The 26,491-nt window shown below is 51.1% G+C and overlaps 2 protein-coding genes across 4 annotated transcripts in view; one reads left to right on the top strand and one right to left on the bottom strand.

The window, feature by feature from the left end:
* The first annotated feature begins 761 nt into the window (after nucleotides 1-761).
* CIBAR2 (CBY1 interacting BAR domain containing 2) lies at nucleotides 762-12,154 on the top strand. Its single transcript, XM_052656666.1, has 9 exons — nucleotides 762-781; nucleotides 2,580-2,814; nucleotides 5,032-5,100; nucleotides 5,193-5,294; nucleotides 5,561-5,562; nucleotides 6,528-6,636; nucleotides 9,615-9,728; nucleotides 11,462-11,563; nucleotides 12,041-12,154. The coding sequence occupies exons 1-9, from the start codon at nucleotides 762-764 to the stop codon at nucleotides 12,152-12,154; spliced, it is 867 nt and encodes a 288-aa protein (XP_052512626.1).
* A 7,241-nt stretch (nucleotides 12,155-19,395) lies between these two features.
* KIAA0513 (KIAA0513 ortholog) overlaps nucleotides 19,396-26,491 on the bottom strand; it is a 52,373-nt gene continuing 45,277 nt past the window's right edge. For 2 of the 3 annotated variants that reach the window (XM_052656991.1, XM_052656992.1), the window contains 2 exons: nucleotides 26,116-26,210; nucleotides 19,396-25,152 (listed from right to left, as the gene is read on the bottom strand). In XM_052656991.1, coding sequence (XP_052512951.1) covers nucleotides 25,103-25,152; nucleotides 26,116-26,210 — 145 coding nt within the window. In that variant the 3' untranslated portion in view covers nucleotides 19,396-25,102. Of the gene's footprint in view, nucleotides 25,153-26,115; nucleotides 26,303-26,491 lie in introns of all 3 variants that reach the window. The other variant, XR_008200928.1, reaches the window with a different exon arrangement.

Genomic DNA, 26,491 nt, shown 5'->3' with positions numbered 1-26,491 from the left:
TAGATGTACTGAAATGCACAAATCTAACAATTAGCAAAATGTATTCTACTCAGTACAGTTTGATGTGCTGCTGTATCCGTTTCTTTTTGTGTTATCTTTGTTTTCTTACTTTTCTAACAGTAAAAGTAAGTTCTTATAAAACTAAAAAGTAAGTTGATAACAAGGAGGAAACAAGCAGCAAAAATGAGGGTTAACATATTTAAGACGTATTTATACCTCCCCTCCATTCAGCAACAAGTCCTCAGGACCCCCACATTCCCTCTGTGCTTTTTCACACACCTCTCCTGAGTAGCCAGGTCTCTCAGGAGTCTGGGGAGGGCAGGCGGCCTTCTCGTGGGAGGAGTCCCAGCAACAGGACCCATGAACACAGCTTGGCCCAGGGCTGCATCCCAGGCCAGCAGCCGTAAACCCAGTCCCTGCACCTCTGGGGGAGCCCTCACACTGCCAGGTCCATAAGAACCTCTGTCTTCACCAGAGCAGGGGCCTCTCTGGGGCCCTACCTGGACCAGTGCATGGCAGGGTGAGGCCTCCTAACCCCGCCTGGGGAGGCTGGCCCCAGGAGAGGTTGCCCTGGTGACCAGCAGAGGCTCCTCCCAGGGTTACTGTGGGCAGCCACGTTGCCCAGAAACCAAGTGGCAGCATCCCTTGAGCCAGGACCACACAGCTGCGCCCAGCCCTGTGCAACTTCTCCCAGGCCTAGGGGACCCCTGGGGCCCTGCCCTTATTCCCCAAGACCAGGACAGCTGCTGCCTCTGATCACAATGAACATCATTCTCTCCAGGTAAGCAGCTCCATGCTGACCCCAGCTGAGAGGGAGGGGAGCAACCAGGTTCTTAGGGCCAGATTAACTGAGACAGATGAGGCTGCCTGGACTGCTGAGGGGGTGGTGGTAAGGATGCTCTCCTGCCCGCACCACACCCAGCTCAAGGTCAAGGGACCATGGAGGCTTCCAGACTCTGGCCTCCATCTACTTCTCCAGCATTTTTGCCCACAGACCTGGGGTAGCTAAATTTACACGGTCCCCTCCAACTTCTCTAGCTCATCTCTACCTAGGAAACCCCTTCATGCTTCAAAACCCCACCAGGCATCATCCCTTCTGTGGAACTGTTCCCAACCCCACTGCCTGCAGCCTGATTCGATCACTGTTTTCTCAACCTGCCTGTCCCTTAGCCAGCTGTTTCCACACCTGGATCCTCTGGGGACTGCAAACTCTGGACCACCTGATGTGTTTATTTACAAATGGAACCCCTGGGCCCCACTCACAGGAGGGTGGGCTGGGATTCTGCAGGCTTAACTTGTGCCCTAGGTGATTCTGATTGAGGGGGTCGAAGGACTCCACCTGGAGGGACAGAGAATGCAGCTGGCTGTGTGACCTGGAGCAAGGTGCTTCACCTCTCTGGCCTCCATTTACCTTGCTTGCAGGGTCATGCACACGATGGGCACTGCACCAATTAGGGTTTCTGAGGAGGACAAAAAGCCCTCCTCCCAGCTTCCAGCCTTAGAGATACTATTAGAAGAATGCACGGCTGGGAGGTTTGGTCAAACAGAGGAGGCTAGGGCAGCAACCACCTGGGATGAGGGATGAGGAGAGGGTGCAGTGGGATGAGAGCGAGGCGAGTGTCTGAGGCTGTGCCACTCAGCTGTCTCAGGAAGACAAAATCCAGCAGGTCCTCACTCACTCCGTACTTCTTCGTGGAACACCTCTGATGGGCAGGCTGCCGGCTAGCAGCACACAAAACATGAGTCAGCAAGCCCTCGCTCCCCACTCCTCTGCACAACAGGAAGTGATAAGTACTGAAAAATGGTGCACCACAAGGACAAACAAGGTCCAGGGCTGGGAGAGGCAGGAGGGACCCAAGGGCAGAGCACAGGGTCTTTAGGGCAGTGAAACTTCTCTATGATGCTGTGATAGTTGGAGACAGGGCATTGAGCATTTGTCAAAACCTATGACATGTACCACACCAAGAGGGAACCTTCATGTAAATGAGGGACTTTAGTTAATAAGAATGTATCACCACGGGTTCACCTTTTGTAACAAAGGTCCTGCAGAAAGGAAGGCTGTTAATAATAGGGGAAACCACGTGTGAGGGAACGGTTTGTGGGAACACTCTGTACTTTCCACTGTTTTTCTGTAAACCTAAAACTATTTCCCCCCCCAAAAAAGTTTATTAATTCCAAAAATAAAAGCTTTATGATGCAGAGAAGGCAGAGAATTTCAACAGCCCAGGAAAAAGAATCAGGGAATTTCATAGAAAAGAGGCCACTGCCCCTCAGGATGGCTGGAATACAGACCAACTCTACCGGGAAGATAAAGCCCCGCTAAAGGCTCTCACAGTGCGAAAGGCCAAATTAGGAGACAAACCCACCTTGCATACCTGCCTGGCCACTGACCAGTCCCATGACCCCTCTGGCCTCTGGCATCTGCCTTGCTGGCCTGACCCAGAGACTGCGGCTATTATCTTGGGGAGCAGGCGCCTGGGCCTGAGGAGGAGAGCAGTGGGTGGGCGATCCCTGTGTCACTGAGTGACCTGGCTGGGTGTCACTGCCCAGCACGGCCCCTCAGGCCCCTGCCTCCCCAGGGACAGCCAGGTGCGGGTGATGGAGGACACAGTGACCAATGCCGAGAAGTCCTTTGGCCAGTTCTGCTCACTGCTGGCCGCCTACACCCGCAAGACAGCCCGGCTGCGTGACAAGGCCGACCAGCTGGTCAAACAGCTCATCAGCTTCGCCAATACAGAGAACCCAGAGATGCGGGCCACCCTGAGGAACTTCGCTGAGGACTTGGCCAAAGTGCAAGATTACAGGCAAGCTGAGGTGAGCAGGCAGCTCTGGAGGACCCACTGCCCAGGGTGGGGGGGCAGCCTGAGGGTTGGCGCAGCCTGATGGGGTCCACAGTTAGTGGATGCATCTCCTGCAAAGACATCCCCAGAGGAGCCGGGGTCAAATCTTAGTTTATAGAACTGAGAGCCTGGAGGCTTGTGCAAGACAAGAAAGATGCAGGGAGTCAGGGTAAGAATTAAAAACGGAAACTCCACGTGGTGTATATACAACGGAACACTACTCATCCATTAAAAACACCAATAATGCCATCTGCAATAACATGGATGGACCTAGAGATTATCATACTAAGTGAAATCAGAAAGATAAAGACAAGCGTCATAAGATATCACTTATATGTGGAATCTAATACATGACACAAATAAATATCTACGATAAAGAAACAGACTCACAGATACAGAGGACAGACTTGTGGTTGCCAAAGGGAAGACGTGGGAGAGGCATGGATTGGGAATTTGGGATCAGCAGAGGCAAACTATTACATATAGGATAGATAAACTACAAGGTCCTGCTGTAGAGCACAAGGAACTATACTCAATATCTTATGATAAACCACAATGGAAAAGAATGTGTAACTGAATCACTCTGCTGTACAGCAAAAATTAACAATATTGTAAATCAGTGTTTAGGGATAGACTAGGAGTTTGGGCAGAGAAGGCAATGGCACCCCACTCCAGTACTCTTGCCTGGAGAATCCCAGGGACGGGGGAGCCTGGTGGGCTGCCGTCTATGGGGTCACACAGAGTCGGACACGACTGAAGTGACTTAGCAGCAACAGCAGCAGTAGCAGGAGTTTGGGATTAAAAGTAAAATGAAATAAAATAAAACTAATAATCTCCAGCCAGCCCCCCAAAATCCCCTCTGCTATGGTAGAAAAGACTGAAACAGCTTTTCTATCGAATAAGCATTAAACCAGAAGACGATGCATGTCGCAGGTGATCAGATGGCAAAAACAGAGAATCCTCACTCCCCACCAAGCGCACTCTCTGGAGATAGGAGATGACTGTCCACAGGGAGGGGATGCCCTGAGAACAGGGAAGGGACAGAGCCTCTGTCACAGAGGACTTCCTAGTTCCACCTGGTGATTAGGGGGCCAACTGGGCTGGCCAATCATCTTTATCCAGAGAAAAACTAAAACCTCTTTCTAACAAGCAGGTAGGTACAGCCTGGAGCCAGGTGCCAGGGAAACTTCCTGGAGACACTGTCCTCCTGATGTTTACAGTTCAGAGATGACTGGCCTGGCCTGGTTGTAAAACCAGCCAGAGGCTTCTTTAGCTTTTAAGAGGTTTATATCTACCTCAAAGGGACAGAGAAAGGATCTATAACTGCCAAGTTTTTCCAAAGAAATGCTGTACACAAAAGGAGGGGAATATGTTCCTTTCCCTTTTGGCATTTGGGAAAATTATTATTATTTTTTTAAGATTTGCATTTAGAAGAGCCACAAGCCTTGACAGAAGAGGAGGAAGGGGTTGGGTAGGGATTCCAGCTCCCCTGGCCCATCTGTCAAGCCAGACTCAGATCTTATTAGAAAGGCAGATTTTGGGGCCATGCCCTGGACCTGCTGAGTCAGAACCTCTGGAGAGGGGGTGGCTGGTGATCAGGGTTATAAGAAAAGCCCTTGGAGGAACCCCTACGCCTGCTTAGTGTGACATCCACAGGGTAAGCACTTAATCCACACCAGCTTTAACTGGACTGTTACTATTACCGATTATGTTTATTTAAGTGTCTAGCATTGGGCTTGCACACAGACACTGACCCAGGGGTGTGAAGTGTCCCCCTCACCCACCCTGCCAGTCCCTGGGGCTTCACAGTGTGGTCCACTCTGGATTCTCTGCTAGTTCATGTTCCAGGTGAATCTGTCAGCCTCCCTGGTGACAACTTAAGGCAGTCTGGAGAAATAAAATGCACTGGGTCCCACCCAGTTGCTAAGAAACCCTGGGCAGGTACACTCCTTATACCCATTTTACAGGCCAGAAAACGGGGCTCATCGAGAGTAAATGTGTGACTGTGCTCTTGGGAGGCAGAGCCCTGAGCCCAGGTTGGTGCTCGCAACCCCAAGGCTGAGGGATGGCCCAATGTACAGTCCTGGGTATGCAGTCGGAGCACTATAACTGCAGGCCAGGGACAGCACAGCCTCTCAGCATCTCTCTGGCTCCACCTGATCTGACTGTGTGTGTGTTTATGTGCCCCCAGGTAGAGAGGCTGGAGACCAAGGTCGTCAACCCCCTGAAGCTCTATGGGATGCAAATAAAGCAGACCCGGGTGAGCAAGGGCATGGCGCTGCGAGGTGGGCCACAGGGAGGGAGACACTGGCTGGGCTGGGACCTCAAGAAACCACCCTCCTCCTTCCTTAGGCTGAGATCAAGAAATTCAAAAGTATCCGGAACAATGAAATCAAACAACTGGAGAAACTGGAGAAGCTGAGGCAGAAATCCCCTTCGGATAGACAGACCATCGTATCCCTCCCAGGGCAGGGGCTGGGGGCAGGGGGCCGGGGCAGCGTGTCACTGCACCCTCTGGGTGGGGGCTGCGTGGACCACCCTAGGGGATGCTGGTTAACCTGGATCCCTAACAAAACCGTTCTTAGTCTCAGGTAAGCGTCACAAATCTGGGTGAGGAAGGCAAGCTCACATGCAGGTAATGAATAGACACACAAAATGGCAAGGTGAGCTCTACCCAGGCAGGTGTGCGCAGGGCCCTGGGCTCAGGATGGGAGGGTCAGAGGTGTTGGGAAAGCCATTGGTTGGGACTTGGGAGACCTGGGTTCTGTCCCATCAGCAATGCTACTCAGGCAACTAGAGGAGTCACTCCTCACCACAGCCTGCTTCCTTGTTGGGGTTACCTACTTACTGCTTGTAGAAGGCAGGCACTTGTAGATGAGGAAATTGAGAAAGGTGACTTGCCCAAGGTCACAGAGAGCTAAGGGGCCAACCCCAACTCAGCTCTGTGTGCTCCTTCACGTGCCAGGCCTGCCATGGAGTCAGGCCATAGAGATTAAATCAAAGCAACCAATAAAGTAATCAACTACAATTGTTCCACATGTAGGAATTAATTATCAGCAAATGTGGAGTACCTACGGAAAAGGCGATGGCACCCCACTCCAGTACTCTTGCCTGGAAAATCCTATGAACGGAGGAGGCTGGCGGGCTGCAGTCCATGTGGTCGCTAAGAGTCGGACACAACTGAGAGACTCCCCTTTCACTTTTCACTTTCATGCACTGGAGAAGGAAATGGCAACCCACTCCAGTGTTCTTGCCTGGAGAATCCCAAGGACGGGGGAGCCTGGTGGGCTGCCATTTATGGGGTCGCACAGAGTCGGACACGCCTGAAGTGACTTAGCAGCAGCAGCAGCAGTGGAGTACCTAACAGATTATAGTTAGAGCAATAGCTCAGCTGTGTCCACTCTTTCATTCCTGGAACAATCCTGCAAAGCAAGCCTTATTACTGACCCATGTTTGCAGGCAAGTACACTGAGACTCTGAGAGGTTAAGCCACTTGACTGAGGTCACACAACTAAGAGGGTCTGTCGAAGTGGCAGCTGCCCTTTTGCTGTGGTCCTACTTGGCCATTCCTTCGATGACCAAATTGGCAAGAGGTGCCTATTACACAGGACAGCTGGCCAAAAAGTAGGGCAAAGGAACAGAAAATGATTCAGAATGGAGTCCCCATGACACTTTCTATCTCTGGAGCCAGGCAGAGACCAGCGTGCAGAGGGCCTCAGTGGATGCCAGCCACACCTCCCACCAGCTGGAGGAGACAGTGGACACCTTCCAGAAGCAGAAGCTGAAGGACATTCAGGTAGGGGTGGTTGGTCCCCGGTCAGAAGTACTCTGAGCTGTCTCATGTGTGAAATTTGGTGTGTTTGCTCATGTATGTCTGTGTATTTGTGTTTGCACCTGTGTGAGTACACGTGTTCCCTGTGACAGTGTGTGTGTGACCTTGTGCCTGCCCAATTCTCAGAGCCCTGACTCCCAGAACAGTAAATCCTGGCTTCCTCCTGCCGTGGGCGGTAAGAGGCCGGCTGCTTGGGCAGCTGTCCTGCACAGCTGTCTGCCCGGAAGCCAGCACTGGCAGCCCTGACTCTCACACCCGGCTGGCTCCCTGCCTGCCAGGAAAATTGGGCAGTCTGTCTCTCCCAGGCCCCTGATTTTCCACACAGGACCCTCAGGGCTTACCCTGACTGCCTCCTTTCCTCCATGAAGCCCCAATCACACATAGCCTTCCTCCTTCCACCCAGACCCCACCCAGAAAGGCCCAGCACCCCAGCTCTTACCAGAGCCCCCAGGGAGTCAGGGTCTTTAAGGGCAAGATGGTCACAGAGGGCCCTGCACCCACTCTTGACCCCTCCTTTAATCCATTTTCCAAATTGCAGCCCCAGGAATCTCACAAAAGGCAGCTCTGATTTGACACTGGTGTGGGTTTAACACGTTCTGTGCTTCCCTTGTTCCAAGAAGAAAAGCTGAAATCCTCCCAAGGTCCCAAAAACCCCAGTCCAGCCCTCCAGCCTCTTCTTGGACACACCACTCCAAGCTTGCCTGCACCAAGGCCTTTCATAACTCAGGGCCTTTGCACAGGCTTTGTCCTCCAAGGAGCTCTGGCATTACTCTGCATTGAATCCACACCTCCTTGTCCTTCAGAGAAATTCACCTGCCCCCTAGACTTGGTCCGATCAACTGTTAACACACACTGATCCCACCCTGGCTTGGCGGCGGGGACGGGCGGGGCGGGGCGGGGGCAGGGGGTGGTGGTGGTGGTGCGCAGCACAGTTATCCCTGAGGGTGCGTTCATTGTGTCTCCAATTCACTGGTGAATTTAACACACGTTGAATACGCACTGACTATGTGCAGGCACTACGCTTGAGGCTGGGGACACCACAGCCAGCCAAGAGAGGCCCTGTCCTGACAGGGCTGACACCTTGGGGGAGACAGATCATGCGGTGCCCTTGATGGGGTGGTGGAGAGTCTGGGAGAACTTGCCGTTCCATGCCTGCCTCCCATACAGGCAGGGGCCCTGCCTGCCACGGCCCCTCCTGGGTCCCGGGCACCAGTTCCAGGGCAGGGCACTCGGTGAGTACTCAGTTAACATTTGGTAAATGAATGAAAGAACGAACGAATGAAGCGAGTGAAACACTAATAATGACGGCTCAAGCACGCACGTTGCAGGCAGAACCTACAACCGCCAGCAGCCTCTATTCAATACCTGATGCGGCCGCGGCCAGCGCATGCGCACACGATTCTCCACGGTCAGAGGCCGCCGGAAGCACGCGGGGCGACGCCGGCATCCTTCACATCTGGGGGATTCCGTCTGTAAGAGACACTTCCCCGAACCAACAAATTTTCAAAGAGATGAAAATCAGAACTGGAAATAATCAATACCGTTCTGTGGGTTTTACGTTACACTTCTAATGAAATACTTACAAATGAACTCCGACGCCGAGAAAAGAACAGAAGCCCCGCTTCCCAGCAGGGGGGTTCGCTTACCCGAGCGGGCGTCAGAAATCCCCTGGAGGGCTCCTTAAAACGCTGCCGACGGGCCCGCCTCGGAGTGGCAGCCAGTGGGCCCGGGTGGACCGGGAATCTGCATCCCTGACCGGCCCCCAGGTGAGGCCGGCGTCGACGAGGTGCCCACAGGTCGAGGGCCGCGGCCCTGGCTGAACCTCTCACAGGTCTCTGTGACTGGGACCACTCCTGTCCCTCCTGTGCTGACGAAGAAACTGAGGTTTGAGAGGGAACGGCATTCCCTCGGGGCCAAGCGCCAGTGAGGGGCAGGAGGAGGCCTCGCCTGACCGCCAGCACTGCCTCCGGCAGGGCACGAGGGAAGGAGGCGGGGAGCAGGGATTTCCAGCCCGCGCTTTGCCTCCTCAGGCCTTTCTTCTCCCAGGTGGCTTTGCGGCCCCCGCTGGCCCGCCGCCTTCTCCCAGGTGGCTTTGCGGCTTTCTCTGGTCTGCCTATCCCAGGTGCTTCCCATGTGACCGGAAAAGGCGAGTTCCCGAACTGCGGAGCTCCTGCCCCAACACCAAGCATGTGTCCTGATGATGCTTCCCTCACAGTGGGAACTTGTACTGCACACAGCACGTAGGAGAGGCCTGACACACAGTAGGTGCCTCCCCTCGGGTCTGGTGCACAGTAGGTGCTTGTGCTGGGTTCACGGTACAGCAGAAACCCCCACTGGGGCCTGAGACACAATAAGAGACTGTTTGACATGACGCATAGTAGGAGCTTATCTGTGCCTTGCACAGAGCCCCCACCGGAGCCAGCCACGCAGCAGGAGCTCTGTGAGAGTTTACTGAGCCAAGCCGAACTATCTGATCTAGAGAAGCAAAACTCTTTATCACTAATAACATTTTGACAAACTGGTCCATCAGGTTGTGGGGCCAGTGGACCTGGCATTGTCTTACCAGCAGCGCCCCCTTCCCATCCTGTAAGGCCCACTTCCAGTCTGTGGGTGACAGAGGCTGCAAGTTTGTAGCTGTCAATTTGCAAACACCAGTCCTTGGAGTGAGAGAAACAAGGGCTGAGTGAGGAAGCCCAGCTGGACAAGAGCTGAGAAAATGACACCCTTCAGAAAGTTCACAAGACCTCACACATTTCTGGAACAACCCCTGTGCAATTTTTGAACCATGGGAATGCATTAACGGTTCAAACAAAAATAATTAGAAATAATATATTGAAATTCCCCACCGAGGACTTGCCCCCTGGTTGGTCCACATCTGAGGTGAGCCCAGAACAGCCCTTCTGACAGCATTACTTACATGATTTGGGTTTCTCTCCCCACAGAAAATTTTTTCAGACTTTGTGACCATTGAGATGGTCTTCCATGCCAAAGCAGTGGAGGTGTATTCCAGTGCCTTCCAGACTCTGGAGAGCTATGACCTGGAGAAAGATCTGGAGGTGGGTCACAGACACCCCATCTCCTATTTATGGGGTGGGGCTGAATTGGGGGGTGTTTTTGTATTTTTTATTGAAGTATAGTTGATTTACAATGTTGTGCCAATCTCTGCTGTACAGCAAAGTGACTCAGATTTACACACACATACATTCTTTTTTAAAAATATTCTTTTCCATTTTGGTTTATCCCAGGAGATTGGATACAGTTCCCAGTGCTATCAGTAGGACCTTGTTGTTTATCTATGCTATATATAATAATTTGCCTCTGCTAACCCCAAACTCCCAATTCATCCCTCCCCCATCTCACTCTCCCTTGGCAACCAGTCTGATCTCTGTCTGTGAGTCTGTTTCTGTTTTGTGGATAGGTTCATTTGTGCCATATTTTAGGTCCTGCATATAAATGATATCACATGGTATTTGTCTTTCTGTCTGGTTTACTTCACTTGGTATGATAATCTCTAGTTGCATCCATGTTGCTGCAAATGGCATTATTTAGTTCTTTTGTGGCCGAGTGGTTGGTTTTGTCTTGATAGAATCAGTTTTTGTTGGCAACATTTTGTAATTTCTCAAACTTTGAAGGCTGGTTTTAATGAACTCTTTTAAATATCTGCCCCTGGGCACAGAACCAGAGGTGGAAAATTTCCCCAACACAATCTTTATGGACTATTCGTGAGTATCACCATCACCTGGGTGCTTAAAAACAAATGAATCAACAACAGCAAAAAGCATCTCCAGGCTGATGCCTGCTGTACTTTGCATGTAGACTAAGTGCTTATGGTCCTTATCTGATGTGATTAAGATCTAACATTAGCCTTCTGAGTTATCTACAACGTCCCGTGCCATGCCTTGTGGTCAAAGCAGCACAGCGATTGTCTTCCATGATTATCTTCTGTGGTTCTAGGGTTGGCGGGTTCAGCTGGGTCATCATCACTTGGGTCTTTCAGCCACTCTGTAGCTGGGGCTGGAGTGGTTTCAAAGGCTTTCTGGCTCATGTATGGCTGTCATCTGGGTCCAGGACATGATTCACAAAGTTCAGGGCAAAATGAAGACACTGGCCCTTTGTTCAGTAATTATTAAGACTTCCAAGATAGCAGAGTCCTTCTGAGCTGGGAGCCTTGGAAAAGTGCATGAGCTGAACCCCCACAAGGCCCACCCTGTGTGGTCTGCAGTGGGGTCTGTGACCAAATAACTGCCCATGGCCCCTCCATAGGGTGTAGGCTTCCTCACATCATGGCGGCTGATCCAAGGGTGAGCATCAGAGACAGAGCCAAGTGGATACTGTGTCGACTTTTATGACAGCTCTGCCACATTCTGTTTCTTAGAAGTGTGTCACTAAGGCCGTATTCAAGGGAAGGAAGATTGTAGTCCAGCTCCTGATGGGAGGAGTCAAAGAATTTGTGGATGAGCTTTAAAACCATCATAGGAGGGTCAGTGAAGATTGGCCTGGCTCTGATGCCTTCACTCATCTCTATTTTGGTGATGGGGGGAGTGTGACCTCTAATCTTCCTGTGGGACTATGGACTTGTTACCTAGCCTCTCTGGGCCTCAGTTTTCCCATCTGTAAAATGTGATGACAGTACCCACTAATGTCAGTCTGCTGCAGATCATATGGCTCCGATGGACCTGGTGCAGGTGGACGTCCTAGCAGTGACCTCTGCACCAGCCTTTTGGTTCTGCCTTCTTTCCTTCCTGCTCCCACCACTTTGTTTCCTGACCAGATCCAACCCTCCTGACAGGATTTTAGAGCCAAGATGCATAGAGTTTATGGGCGTTGCGATGCTCGGCCAGCACTCATGGACACCACCCTGTCCCCAGCTCTCCCATGGTCTCTTGCCCAGGTGAGTACTGGGTGGGGTGTGAAACCTGTGACAAGGTGAAGTGACCAGAGGCCGGCTGAGAATTCAGGTCTGAGAAGGAGGTGCTGCTCGTGGGGGTGGGAGGGTGGCCCTGAGTCTGACCTGGACCCTCCTGAAGCAAACTCAGGGAACCACAAGCGGGGATGAGGAGTGTTTCATGCTTTCTGAATAATTCTCTCCAAAGGCAGTGGAGGAAGTACAGTCCCAAGCCAGACTGCCTGGGTCCAAACGCACTGCTCCCAAGCTGTGTGACCCTGGGAAAGCTCTTTAACCTCTCTGTGCCTTAGATTCCTCACTTGCAAAGTGGGGCTAATGATAGTAACCCCTCAGAGGGTTGTGGTGTTAGGTGAACCCATCTACCTGAAGCACTTAATAAATAATCCTTGTCACCATTATTATTATTACTGTTATTGTTGCTGTGATGATGATGATTTTATTATTATTGTTACTCTTATTTAGAGTTCTCAGAGCACCATACAGAGCCAGAGAAAAGAAGCAGTGAGGGAGGATGACTCTGCTGAGGAGGACCCCGTGGAGGACCTCAGGGGACAGGCACAGAGGCTCCATCAATAGGACAAGAACTCCCCAGTCGGGAGATGAGGCTCACACTGGACCCTCACAGGCTCTGCCGTGTGCAAGTCACGTGTTTTCTGAGTCCCGGTTTCCTCATCTGTATGACAGGGATCATATCCCTTGGCTCACAGGCTGCCCTGGGGACCAAGGTGCCCAGCAGGTGCTCAGTAAACATGGGTGCCTCTCACCCTAACTCATACTGGGTCTCATTTCCTGTCTTATGACCAGGGCTCCAGCGTGTTTAAGCCTGTGTTAATCTTGAGAGTTTGGTGTGTTACTGAACCAAACTCAGGTTCACTTGCCTGTGTGTGGTAAAGTCACTTTACTGACACCAGGCTGTGGTGAAGGAAAGTGAAGTGCTTATTGCAGGTGCGTGGCAGAGTCCTGGGCAGCTGGTGCTCAAAAGGCCTGAACTCCCCATGGCTTTCAGAGGACGGTTTTTAAAGACAAAGGGAGGGAGGGTGGCTGTGGGGTGTGTAACCCTGGGACCAGGGACATATCACCAAAGTAGAGGGTGAGACTACAGACTCTGCTGGCTACCTGCAGCCCGCTGGGTATGCACATTTGGGGAGAAGACCCCTCATAGTGTGGGGGGTCGTCTGAGCACTGGGTCACTCAGGGCTCAGCACACCTCCCACTGCCTCCTGGAGACCTCTGCTGGGGAGAGGATGTCCTGCAGCCTCTTGGGAGAGACGCTTGGCTCTGCTGATTCGATTCCCCATAGGGGTACCACAAGCGCCTCGTCAGCAAAGTGGGAAAAATAAACCTTCCTCGTGGGTGTGAAGAAAAGGGTGGGAATGTAAGCTGGTGCACCCACTGTGGCAAACAGTTTGGAGTGCCTCAAAAAACTAAAAGTAGGATTAAAACACCTTTGCTCCATCAGAGCTCTAGTCCCCGTGTCTTTCTCTCTCTCTCTCTCCCCCTCTCTCTCTTTCAGGCTGATCCCCTGGAGCGCAGAGGCTCTCTGAGTTCACTTTCCTCCCCGGGCTTCTAAGACCCTCTTGAGAAGGCACTCTGCACCTTCACCCCATCGAGAGGGCGCCTGAGGCCTTTGTGAACAGAGCAAGCCCCATGCAGGGGCTTTATTGGCTTTCTGCATAAACCAAGGAATATTAGCCTCTTTCTCTCCTTTACTTTCTTATCATTGACTCCGGACCACCAGGTCCATTAAAGGACCTCAACAAGTTGCGCCCGAACAGGAGCCTGGTACACTTGGCAGATCGGACGGAGTGACCTCGAGGGCCTATTGAGGCCGATTCGACCAAAGGCGGCCCCCAGCATTCAAAATGGAGATGAAACAAGAACCCCAGGGAGAAGAAATTCCAATACGGGCTATGTCTGCTCTAAAGATCTCCAGAAAGCACCGCCCTCAGCGGCATCACCCCTATGATCTCCCCACTTGGGGACAAATAAAAACCCTTACTAATCGAGCTGAAAATTTGGTCTCTCAACAGGGATTGCCTCCGAGTCCTGAATACATTCTCCTGGCAATGTTCAGTCTTTTGGCCTGTACCTCCCCCGCTCGAGCTTAGACTAATACCCAACCCCCTCTATTACAGGTGGTCGAGTGGACAGAGATAGGACCAATCATTTCAACTAATGACTCTACACATATGCTTTCTCCCTAGTACATGAAAGGGCCCTTACACCCTGGGCAGGAAAGAAAACTAATTAATATTTCTTTATGAAGTCCTTCCCTTGTGCATGGGCCCAGCAAAATTGTGCATAAACATCAGCCAACAAACCTGGGCCTTCGTCCTGCCTCCAAAAGAAGACTTTCAGACATTGCTTAGATTATTTACTGCCCTTTCTTTGTCTGTAAACCATGTTTATACTACTGAGACTTTAGGGAACGAGTTAGGGAAAGAACAAAGAACATTATGCCAAGAGTTTACTTATAAAAACTTTACTTATACTCCTGTTCGTTGGGACAAATGTCAAACCAAATCAAGAAAATCAATGTTTGTGGCTAATCATACAATTGTTGATTGGGGACCCCATGGTATGTGGTTATCTGACTGCTCAGATGATATTAACAACACTGTGTGTGATAATGGAAGGTCACTGACACTCGATGGAACATTACTATGACAAAGGACTTCTTGAGAGGCTTGACGGTGGATTAGCCCCACCTCGTCCTAGGATCGTCCTCGATAAACAGTGGGCCTGAACAATGGGCCATTTGGAAACTTGCTGCAAGCACCAGAGCACAGAAGAACTTGGGACTTGGACCGGACATTTCATAGGGACCAGTCGTGGTCATAGTAACTATTTCTTTTGCTATAATCAGCCATGTTTTATACAGGCCTGTGTCCCACTTCCTTTTGTTACACACATAGAAAATTTACTATTTAATAAGACTTTTATGTTCTGTAACTTGTATTAATTGCAAACCACATACTTGTATTATTAACTCCTCTATTTCTTTAAGCTACTCAATTTTGTGTTATTCCTGTTCAATTCAATCATAGTGCCTACAACTGGGAACAAATCAAATTTCATTTACAAAATATACATGATCATGCCTCTCTGAATGTACAATTACTGCAAAAGAAAATCTTTAAAACTTTTTCTAAAAATCTGCCCTCTTCCCCTAATTTGGAAACTTTAGCTGAACAAATTATCTGGGCTAGACCCACGAGGATGGTTTCGAAGTATTACCCACAGTATCAGGTCTGGAACTGTAACTTTGGTGATTGTCTTGATAATTATATTTGTTGTTTACCGTCGCCTTTCTATAAGGTTGTTAATACCGGTGGTCATGTATAGATGTGAGAGTTGGGCTGTGAAAAAGGCTGAGCGCCGAAGAACTGATGCTTTTGAACTGTGGTGTTGGAGAAGACTCTTGAGAGTCCCCTGGACTGCAAGGAGATCCAACCAGTCCATTCTGAAGGAGATCAACCCTGGGATTTCTTTGGAGGGAATGATGCTGAAGCTGAAACTCCAGTACTTTGGCCACCTCATGCAAAGAGTTGACTCATTGGAAAAGACTCTGATGCTGGGAAGGATTGGGGCAGTAGGAGAAAGGGACGACCGAGGATGAGATGGCTGGATGGCATCACGGACTCGATGGACATGAGTCTGAGTGAACTCCGGGAGATGGTGACGAACAGGGAGGCCTGGCGTGCTGCGATTCATGGGGTCGCAAAGAGTCGGACACGACTGAGCAATTGAACTGAACTGAACTGAATACTAACCAAACTCATTTGGTCAAGACCTTTTTTACAAATATAATAAAATAGGGGGAACTGTCAAGAAGCATTTAACGGGAGGCTTCCTGTGTGCTGTTTTGGATCTGTCAGGAATTCTCTGCTCCTTATTAATTCCTGAATACTCAGGAATTAAGAGGAGAGGCAAGCCTCTCCCGGGGGCTGAAGAATCCAGGCATTTCCTTCATTAGTTTTTCTATACAGTGATAAGTACCCTCTTCCTTCTTATGAACCATAGGGTAAAAGTGATTGTTTACAACTCTCTTTCCCTTTAATATGGATCGCCTATGTTTTGTAAGTCTGGAATTTTAATATTTATCTTTGCTGAGAATAACTACCTTGTAAGACAGTATATATGCCCACACCATGTTGATTAAAACACCTTTGCTCCATCAAAAAGAAACAAAAACAAAACTAAAAGTAGAGCTACCATAAGATCCAGCAATCTCACTCCTGGGCGTATACCCAGACAAAACTATAAAACTATAATTCAAAAAGGTATATGTGGGGAACCCCTGGTGGTACAGTGGTTAAGAATCCACCTGCCAATGCAAGGGATGTGGGTTCTGTTATGCTCCGAGCCCGTATCTCCGAACCGACCGAGAGAGCAAGTCCACCACAGTAATGCAAAAACAAGAAGGGAGTTTATCTCTAGCGTGCTAGGGCTCAAGTCTCATCCCACACAAGGGAATCCGACAAGAGCCCCGAACAAAGGAGTATGGCGGCTTATATACAGGCAGTTCTTTGTCTCAGTTACAGGAATAGCTGGTGTTACCTGATTGGCCAGGCAGGATGAGCGCGTATCCTGTCTCTTTTTGGTAAACATGACTCAGGTCCTAGAGACCGTCGTTTGGTCCCTAACATTCCCCCCTGTCCTTAGATCATATAGAGGAATCTTCCTCTTGGTCCTGAGACACAGTTTGATATTGTTGTCGAAGCACAAACAGCTGTACTGTATTTATGCAGTTTTTTACAAAGGCTATAAGTCTATTGATAATACATGGGCCAAAGGTAAGCATCAGAAGTATTAGCAGGGGTCCCAGCAAGGTGGAGATTAAGGTAGTCAGCCAAGGGGATTGTTGAAACCAAGATTTAAACCATCCTTGTTGAGCCTCACATTTTTTATTACGTTGGGCTAGTCCTTTTTGATTTTTACGGTTTTTTTTAGCTCTAAATTCTCTTTTTTTTCTTCTAATGCGGTCCTCTCTCTCTTCTGGGGTCTCTCTATGATTAAAAACTCTCTCGGCTGCCCTCACTAGATCTTGCAAGGATTGTTTATTTAACCTCTCTATCTTTTGTAATTTTTTTCTAATATCGGGGGCTGCTTGATTTACAAATGCTAACATAAATGCCGCTCGTGACTCATCTGCCTGTGGGTCCATAGAGGTATACTGTCTAAAAGCTTTCATTATCCTTTTAAGGAAGGCTGCTGGGCTCTCATTTGGCTGTTGTCTCACTGGATTTATTTTGGCCAAATTAGTTGGCTTTCTGGCGGCCCCTCTAAGGCAGGCCATGAGAGTCTGACGGTACACTCGGAGACTCTCCTTACCTTTAGCGCGTTCGAAGTCCCCAGTTGGGTCGCACCAAGGGGAACCCCTCCTCAATGAGGTTAGGCTGTATTGTGGGCCTCCCATCCACCCCTGGCACATTTTTCCGGGCCTCTGACAGGATCCATTTGCACTCCTCTGTAGTAAAAAGTACCTGTAACAGTTGCTGACAATCATCTCAAGTGGGATTGTGAGTAAACAGGATAGACTCTAAAAGATCAATAAGACCCTGTGGTTTTTCAGAGAAGGAGGGAGTCTGGGTTTTCCAATTGTACAAATCACTAGTGGAGAACGGCCAATACTGATATGTCCGTTTTCTACCCTCTCTGGCTGGCCCCGCCCGGACCGGAAACGCATGAACGGTGGAGGAGGGAACCTCCGGGTCTTCTTCCGCTACGCCGGCCTTTTTTTTTTTTTTTTTTTTTGCCTTTTTTCGAGTTCCCTAGGCTGGGCCCCTTTTTCTGGGAGGAGCTGAAGGCTTGGGGTTTTTTTTTGGCTTTTCCTGATGAAACCTGTGGAACCTGTGGAAGCAAGGGCAGGGAAGAGGGAAGGGAAGTGAGGGGCTGAAAAACAAAAGGTTTTAGCCAGACCAGGGGGTTTTCCACCAGGTCCTGTCAGACCAAAATGTATGGAGTTTGGTCTGGCTGGGTGTCCCGAAGTGTAGGGGGCGAGCACCTTCTCTCTGACCGCTCGAATAGTAGGCAGGCTGAAGGTGCCTTCTTGTGGCCAGCTGACATCAAAAGCAGGCCACTCGGCAGAACAAAAAGTTACTAACTTGCTTTTTTTCACCAGCAATGATAGATTCTGTGCTCTAGACTTGAAATCAGAGAAGTGGTTAATCATAAGAGATAAAGGAGTAGAAATTGTTTGTCCCATGATCACAGAAAAGTACACTGGGAGCCAACAGAGCACACAAAGAGCAACGCAGACACCACAAATAGACAAACAGATAACAAACGCAAGGTGGCCACCGACAATGCACTCAATCTTACCTGCAGGATATTCACAGAGCCAGCCGCCTCCCCAGCATGAAACTGGGCCCCAGCCTTACGCTGACTTAATCCAGTAACCAGAGCCAGCTGCCTCCCCAGCACGAAACTAGGCCCCGGCCTTACACTGACTTGCCTCTGCACTTTACAGCCAGATGCCTCCCCAGTATGATACCGGGCCTCGGACTTAATCTGGGCTTCTGCAACGTTAGCACCGGTGCTCAGAGCTCTTATCTCCTAACGAGGTTACTCCCTTCTACCAGGAGAGTTGTCCTCCCCGGCGGGACGGAGATCCCGGACGAGCCCCCAAATGTTATGCTCCGAGCCCGTATCTCCGAACCGACCGAGAGAGCAAGTCCACCACAGTAATGCAAAAACAAGAAGGGAGTTTATCTCTAGCGTGCTAGGGCTCAAGTCTCATCCCACACAAGGGAATCCGACAAGAGCCCCGAACAAAGGAGTATGGCGGCTTATATACAGGCAGTTCTTTGTCTCAGTTACAGGAGTAGCTGGCGTTACATGATTGGCCAGGCAGGATGAGCGCATATCCTGTCTCTTTTTGGTAAACATGACTCAGGTCCTAGAGACCGTCGTTTGGTCCCTAACAGGTTCAATCCCTGGAATATTCCAGACGCCACGGAGCAACTAAGCCTGTGCTCCACAACTACGGAGCTGGCGCTCTAGCATCCACACTCCACAACAGGACAAGCCACTGCAGTAAGAAGCCCACATACCTCAATGAAGAGTAGCCCCCCTCACTGCAATTAGAGAAAGGCTGCGCACAGCAACCAAGACCCAGCATGACCGAAAAAACACAGAAGGGACATGCATCCCTATTTCCAGCAGGGCTGTTCACAATAGCCAAGTCAAGGAAACACTCTAAAGGTCCATCGACAGAGAAATGGATAAAGATGTAGTACACATATCATTGACTGTATTATATATTATGTATCATCACATTTTACACAGTGGAATATTATTCAGCTATAACAAGGAATGAAATGCCATTCATATGGCAATATGGATGGAGCTAGAAGTTATCATACTATGTGAAGTGAAGTCAGACAAAGACAAATATATGATATTACATATGTGGGATCTAAAATATGATACAGATGAACTTGTTTTATACACATACAGATAAAACTGACTTACCTTGCTATATGCCTTAAACACATCATAAATTAACTATATTTCAATTACAGTTTAATTAGTGACTTTTATTACCCAAAATCCAGCTTCAAGATACTTCCTTGGGGAAGCCCACCTTGATTCTACCAGGAAGGACACTCACTCCAAAAATAACCAAAACATTCTGTATTTCCTATACTACATAATTTATAAAATATCAATTGTATATAACATCACATTTTACACTATATGTTATCTCATACTTTTATACTGTGTGTGCACATGCACACACACACACACACACACACCTTTTTTAACCTCAGCTGTCTCAACCCCACTGAGAGTTTCTGAAGGAAAATGACTTTGCTTGTTCATCTTGTGGTCCTGGAGCCTGGTGGTACCTGGCACATGGTGTGAGCTCATTAAAGGTAAGTTGATGGCATAAGGGGCCTCTCCCCTCCCCGTCTGGTCCCAGTATGCCTGGAAAAGACCAATTGTTCCTAATTCCAGAGTTGGGCATTGGCCAAGCTTCATGGGCTCTCTCCTATGACAGCAAAATTCCTAGTTTCCCTCCTTTGGGCCCAGGAGGTGGGAGGAGGGGTGAGCAAGGGCAGGAGCATAACTTTCAGGGTCTCCTATAATCAGAAAGAGAGGAAGTCGACCACTTCACCAAACATGCCTGTTGACCGAGCTGTGAGAACTGGCATGAAGGTGTCCTGTTGCTGCCAGGCAGGAGTGGCACCCACAGCCCTTCGGCCCCCAGAGACAAACAGTGAGGCAGCTGGGGCTCAAAGGCAAGGCCAGGATGCCAGCTGGAAGGGGGTGGAGGCATCCCAGGGGCCAAGGCTCCTCTATGCACTCACACATGCCCGATGGCAACGCAGTGGACACGGCTCCTGCCCATTAGCCTTCCCATGAGACACACACACATCTGCATAATACTCAGCTGCTCGGCCTAAGTGGGGAGAATGACTATTTGACCCCAGAAAAGTGTTCCTTCTGAAAAGCCACTGCTGTCAGTGAGAAGATTGCAAATTCCATTTTTAAAAGGTGCTCATGGGTATGTGAGCACAAAAATTGAACATCAACAGACTGACTTCCTTTTTAGAGATAATTTATTTCAGTTTCCACCTTTTGACAATCTGAGGTGCAATATATGGACTTTTTTTTTCTTCACAGGAAACAGCTTTGATTTTAGCGCGGTTTTGAGAGCTCAATCTTAAACTTTCTCCACCTGAAAACACAGTTTGTAGAACATAATCTCATGGGATATAAGACTGAGAAACCATATATATAACACACTCGAATCACTGACCCTGATTTCTGGGTCACTAAGGGCAATGTGTGGAAGTGGCCAATGGGATGTTTGGGTCCAAGACTAACGGGTGGGAGAGAAACAGGGAAAGCACGTGGGAGACCCTCCTGCAGCCCAGAGGCCATGGTTAGGGCCACGAAGCTCTCTCACCAACACATTTTAAGGGGAAGGGCCTGCCATCTGAGTGTGAGCATCTCCTTCAGTTGGCCTGTCCTTCTCAAGGTGTCCATGGGACTCCAAGCCTCCAGCACAGGGACAGACCAGGGCCCTCATGTGGGGCCCATGCATTGGAACAAAGCCCACTGAGCACTGTTTCCATAAGCGTATCATCCTGGACCAAGGAGAGGACAGATGTAGCCCCCCTAAGGGTCCAAGGGGCATCACCAGCAGGAGCCCTCCTCTGAGCTCAGCACACCACTCAGGAGGGTGATGGGAAACAGCACCCTGGTCTGACCCTGCAGGACATGTCAGGATGCAGGTCATCCCCGCCTGCACAGAGATCCTGTGAGAAGTGATGGGAACACAGCAAACCCAGACTGTTCTGACTGAGAACTCTACAGCAGGAACAGGGCCCCCCTGAATCCTGGGGACACAGCCAAGGGGAGGGTCCTCTCCCCAGCTCTCCGCTCGTCTCAAGCTCAGACTGACCAGCTGACTTGGGGACACAGGCCAGAGCCAGGCCACCTAGGGACAAGGCAGACCGTGTCTGAGGCGCTTGCCTGGGGAGGGACAGCAGAGAGATGGCGGCAGAACAGGCCTGGGGAGCCATGAGGAGCATCTTGATGCTCCTGGATGGGTACACCTGGATGGGAACCATCTGGAAATGCTCCCCCCGTCTGCTATCTGGATAACCCTCATAGCCCTGCTCCTGGCCATGTGGCCACAGGGAGGTACCGTGGCATGTGGCTTGAGCAAGGCTGGGCTCCAGCCCAGGTCTGAGTGTCACAGACCAGCCAATTAGGGAAACTGTCGCCAACACCATTCCCCTGCAGGGGGCAGTGCGGAGGGGGGAGAGTCAAAAGCTTGTCAAGCAGCTCTCACCCTTGACAGTCATAAAAAGAAATAAACGATTTACAGGAAGACGGGGGGAGACCTCTGAGTGGTAGGAGCCGCGGCTCAAGGGAATTAAAAGGCTGTGGGTGGGGGAACAAGAAGAACCCTGGGGCAGTGGACCCCCAAACCCGCAGCTCTGTCCCTGGCTGAAGAAGTGAGTAGCCAGCGGGGTGACCAGCCTGGGATGGCCCAGCTGCTGCCCCCTCCCCTGAGGCTGCAGCAGGGCCCTTCCCCGGCCCCTTCCTTCCCAGTGTCCCCACTCCTCTGGCAAATGACTCTGCCCCCTGGCTTCCCAGCTGTCTCAAGTTGTAGGTAATTTGGCCACATAGCTTATCTGACCACACACATGGGCCTGCCAGATGCTCCTTAACTGAAAAGCCAACCGGTCAGGCCTCAGTGAAACCCAGGAAGGTCAGGCTCAAAGCTGCGGCCCTGACTTCTGGTTGTGGTCACCTGGGTTCAACAAAATCCCTGACAGACTCCTTTGTGGTGTGAACACATCTTTTTCTCACATCAGGAGGCTAGGATACAGTGCTCTGGGTGATAAATTAACCCACTTAAAACAGCCTGCAGAAAAACACACCTCAAGACTGCCACCTTCTCTCCACAGCAGTGGACGTCACCATCTAACTGGGGAGGGACAGGTGAGCCCTGGCTCCGGGAAGGAGGAAAGAGGTCAGGCGGCATCGCGAACTCCATCCTTGGGTCTCCATCCTTGACCCAGCATGGGCTCACCTGTGACCTTGACCCTCCGAGGTTTCACTGGAGCACAAATCTCAGAAATTGAACTCTCTTTCTAGTCCTCCTTTTGGTAAATTAAGAGCTCCTTTTTTTTTTTTTTTTTGGCAATAGGAAAATCACGGTCTACTTCATTTCACTGTACAAATAAATTACAGTATCAGAACTTGGTTCTTCTGCCTTTGGTTAAACATGCACACACAGCAGATACAATCTGAATGTTAGCATGTCCCTCTTGCAGCAGCTTAAACACCTATCAATATTGTTAGAACTCTAACAAAGGCTGAAGATACACAAAGCCACATCTCAACAGCATCCTGTTTGCAAAGCAGGGTATTTTTCGCTTGGGAGAATCAGCTGTCTGGGCTCATTACGTTCACAGAGCCCTGAAGGGCAGACAGCAGGAGGCCCGCCATGTCATTGCTAACGCAGGCCTTTGAAGCTCCAGCTTGGAACGCTGAACATGCTGGGATGGGGAACTCTCCTGTGGATGCGACCCGATGCTTCCTGCCCTGAGCCTAAGTCTACAGGAAGTCCCTGAGTGTACAGGAAGGGCCAGCAGAGCGCTTTCTGCAGAGCCTCCTGGGCATGCGGTGGGTGAGACTTCTGCACACACTGGCACCTCTGAGCACCCGCCTGGGGCTATCTGCTCTGGCCGGGCCTCACAGGGAAGATCAAGTCACAGAGAGGAAGTGTGAGCGAGGCAAGCAGCCAGCTTCTGCTAGGGACACTGTGCCTCCTCTGGGTGATACTGGCCAGACACCCTGAGGTGACATGCTCAGACAAAGACAGTCACCAAGAGGAGACAGCAGAGCAGCCTCCCAGTCACCTCGACGTCGGCCACTCCGTGAGGCCCGTGGTCTCTGGTGGTGTCCCCTCATGGGGCTCAGTGTTTCGGCAGCAGTTTTGGGGTCAGACTTACTCTCTCAGGAGTTAGATCTATTAATATATGAATAAGGGGAGGGGAAAAGACCCAAAGCCACCCTTGTTTCTACCTTCAACTGCTATTGCAAGAGACCTATATGGGGAAAAAAAAAAGGTCTCAGGATCATCCTGAAGTGAAAGTGCTTGGAAAAGCCCAGAGAAGTCAAAGCTGCATTTCCTTCCTGGTTTGCGTGGGTCCTCCCGCCCCACCCAGGGGGAAAGACCCCTCCACTCCCCAGCACCCCTGGAAAGACCCGGAAGCTACTGTCTTCCTCCAGAAATCAGAGTGAACCACACTTCTACACAAATCATATATATACAAGGATAAGTCTTTTGGGCACCTTAGAATAAAATGTTAATGCATTTCAACTAACCACTAAGAAAAAACTAAGAAAGCCAATGACACGCAGTGGAGAGATGGCCCTTCAAGGGCCTCAGACAAGCTGCTCACTGGGCATGGCCCTGACTTCAATGGGGGGCAGCACAGAGCATCAGGGGGTTGCTGAACATCTTAGGAGGAGCAGCATCGCCTCTAGGAGGCACTGGAGGAGGGCCTGCACACTCGTGAGCTGGATGTTATTTTCTCTGAACTGCATTCAGGAGAGACATATCCGATCCAGCTGGCGTGACCTACCCCCACACAGGACAGGCAAACCAGCCACATGACTGTGCTTTGTTTAGAGATGTGGCCAGAGAGACTGCCAGCATACACACACACACACACACACACACACACACACGCACACACGGGTGTGCCTGCCATCATGAACACAGCGGGGATCCTGGAGCCCAAGCCCCCACTCCCTGCCTCCTGGCAGGACATCTCACACCAGTGCACTCGAGTCCCGCGTGTTTCCCATCGCCTCTCTTATGATCACCAGGACGTGCGTTGCTCAGCTCAGCCAACACTCGCTCTTCTCTGGAATGTTCCAGGGAGGCATCCCCCATGAGGGAACCTGTGAAGTGCCGCCTGCAGGGCAGAGTCTCAGACATGTCTGTTGTACTGCAGGAGGTGGAGCGGGAACGCGGGATGGACGGCTAGGGCAGGAAGGACAGAGCCCCGCCGGCCTCGCAAGGCCAGTGCCCCGGAGCCTGACCCTGTGAATCGCCCAGTCCCCACCAGAAGCCACCTGGGCCACAATGCCTGTAACTGACACAGATTTTTCTGTCTTTTAAAGATAAAGAGCAGCACTGTTTGCTTTTAGAAAGGGCAGATCTCTTGAAGCTACTGAAGAAAAATCTCTTTTCTGGGCTTCATCATGGCCAGATGAAGACGGCCCCAGGGAGCGAGTGGTGGAAGTCTCTCTGCCCCAGAAGCAAGCGGTCAGCTGACCAGGAACATCTCAGATGCTTCACACAGATACCTGAGGGCCGCGTGGGTCCAACACAGCCACTTGGAGCCGTGACGTCCCTGGAACCCCACACCCCTGACTGTGGCTGGGACTTCTGCAGCCAAGAAAGCCATCCACTGCCTCGGACTCTCTACTGCCCTGAAACAGAGGGTGTCTCTCTCCTCCTGGAGCTTCCTGTCACACAGAAAGGAGACCCAGTACCAGCCCAGATTGACACTCAGAGGCCACCTCCGCTCTGCTTGGCTGTGGAAGGAACCCAGTCCCGCCCTGCAGGGAGGGGCCCAGATCCTTACTCCCAACTATCCCATGTCACTGGCATGGGACTGACGTGTGCCAGCTCACATCTGTCCTTCCCTACCTTCCCACACTCCCCATCTTCTCAGCAGGAGGCTGTGATGGACACGTGCCCGCCTGGGACCCAGCATCCTTCCTTCTGTGCCCCCTCAGTCCCAGATCGCAGGCCTGCCACTCGGGGGTATGGACAGTCACCTCGGTTTTAGCTGTGTAATCCCAGGGGCACTTTGGCACGCAGGTGGGGAGCAGACACAGGCAGAGGGAGGCGGGGAGGACGGGCAACCAGATTCTTCTAACCGCTAGTTCTAGGGCGGCGTAGGTGCTGCCGATGTCATGCAGAGGGGGTGACAGCCAGCTGCAGTCCTCCTGGGGGCGTCTCGGGCCACCTCCTGTGGCCTACTCAGTGGCCATCTGCTCGATGTGGTCGCTCAGCAGCTTGTACTGCTCTGCAAGAGAAAACAACGTTATTCCTTATGAGGAAGAAGGCGACACAGACAGGCAGGGTCTTCTCACAGGCATGGTGAGTGCGAGCTTCCGCAGGTGTGCCCGCGGCCTGGAGGTGGGCTCCTGCGAACCAGGCTGCATCTTCCCACAGAAATGATGCTACTGAGGGGCAGGGCAGTAGGCCCAGCAGCCTGGTGTGGCCGGAGGAACGTGTCACAGGAGCCAGGCTTGGGTCCTGGGGGCTGAGGAGGGGCCACGTGGTGGGGGCATGGTGCTCTGCCCTGTCCTGGGTGACAGGGCCGATGATAGCACCATGAGGCTGTCCAGGGCACCTCCTGAGGCCGCCTGTTCTTGGCCTTCTTTGACTTGGTGAGGGGTGGAGTTTTGGACAATACTGGTCTAGCCAAATACATGTCTAAGTGCAAGGCTTTTGGGGGGACAAGGAAGAGGCATTCAGTACCCATCATGTGGGATGATGCAGAAAGGCCAGCTGTTTATTAAGGAAGTTGACATCAGCAATGCATCTCCTTTCATTACAGAAGTCAGAGAGTCTAGAAAAACCAACCTCAGGACCTCCGACCCTCCCGCCCCCAGACCTCCCAGGGCAGTATGGTTCAAGAAATCAAGGTAGGCCATATGCTGGTCACTTAGAAGGGCAACTCGGGGCCAGAGTCTGTCCATTTACAAGGTCAGAGTCTGAGTGCCAAGTTACATCTTTACTTGGACCCTGTTGTTAAGCACTGACCGGGCAGAACCCTTCCCGCCCCAACCCCCCAGCAAGTCCTATCTAGCAGAGCTGGGTTTCCAAATGGAAGGAAACATGTCCCACGCACTTAGGCAAGCAGGAGCATATAACATCCCATTTCTAAGTAAAGCAGGGATAATTCTCTGATTGGGACGGGGATCCCACATGCAGCCCGCTTGGCTCCTGAACCCCCAGCCCCGCCGACCTGGCTGGCACTCACCCTCGTCCAGGTTGCCGATCACTGCCTGCTTCTTCAGAAAGTCATTGCACAACTTCTTGTTCAGCCCGAACGCCAGCATGTTGTGCGTAAACGTGCTGGGGGGACATGGCCGTGAGCTGGCACCCCCCCCACCTCCTGGGGCGGCGGGGGGTGGGGAGGGAAGGGAGCCGGGGGCCCAATAGGCAGCCTGCCAGGAATCATTAGAAAGAAGTAAAAACCAAATTGCCTCCTTAGCCAGCCAGCTTCACTCACCGTGAAACGGTGTGGAGGCCAAATGGAGTGAATCGTGTGCTTCTGAGACATTTAAGAACTCATGGTGGTAACAACCCTGAGTCAGGGGCGTGTGACATCATAAGGGTGGTGCTCCCCCAGTGGA

This window comes from Budorcas taxicolor, chromosome 18 (genome assembly GCF_023091745.1).
Source record: "Budorcas taxicolor isolate Tak-1 chromosome 18, Takin1.1, whole genome shotgun sequence".
Lineage (NCBI taxonomy): Eukaryota > Metazoa > Chordata > Mammalia > Artiodactyla > Bovidae > Budorcas > Budorcas taxicolor.
The sequence above is the reverse complement of the archived record's forward strand: the minus strand, read 5'-3'. Positions and strand labels throughout refer to the sequence as shown.

Coding starts and splice junctions, on each gene's coding strand:
- CIBAR2 (XM_052656666.1), top strand. CDS start 762: ATGAACATCATTCTCTCCAG. Junction 5,101..5,192: donor TGCAAATAAAGCAGACCCGG/GTGAGCAAGGGC, acceptor CTCCTTCCTTAG/GCTGAGATCAAGAAATTCAA. Junction 11,564..12,040: donor TCCCATGGTCTCTTGCCCAG/GTGAGTACTGGG, acceptor ACTCTTATTTAG/AGTTCTCAGAGCACCATACA.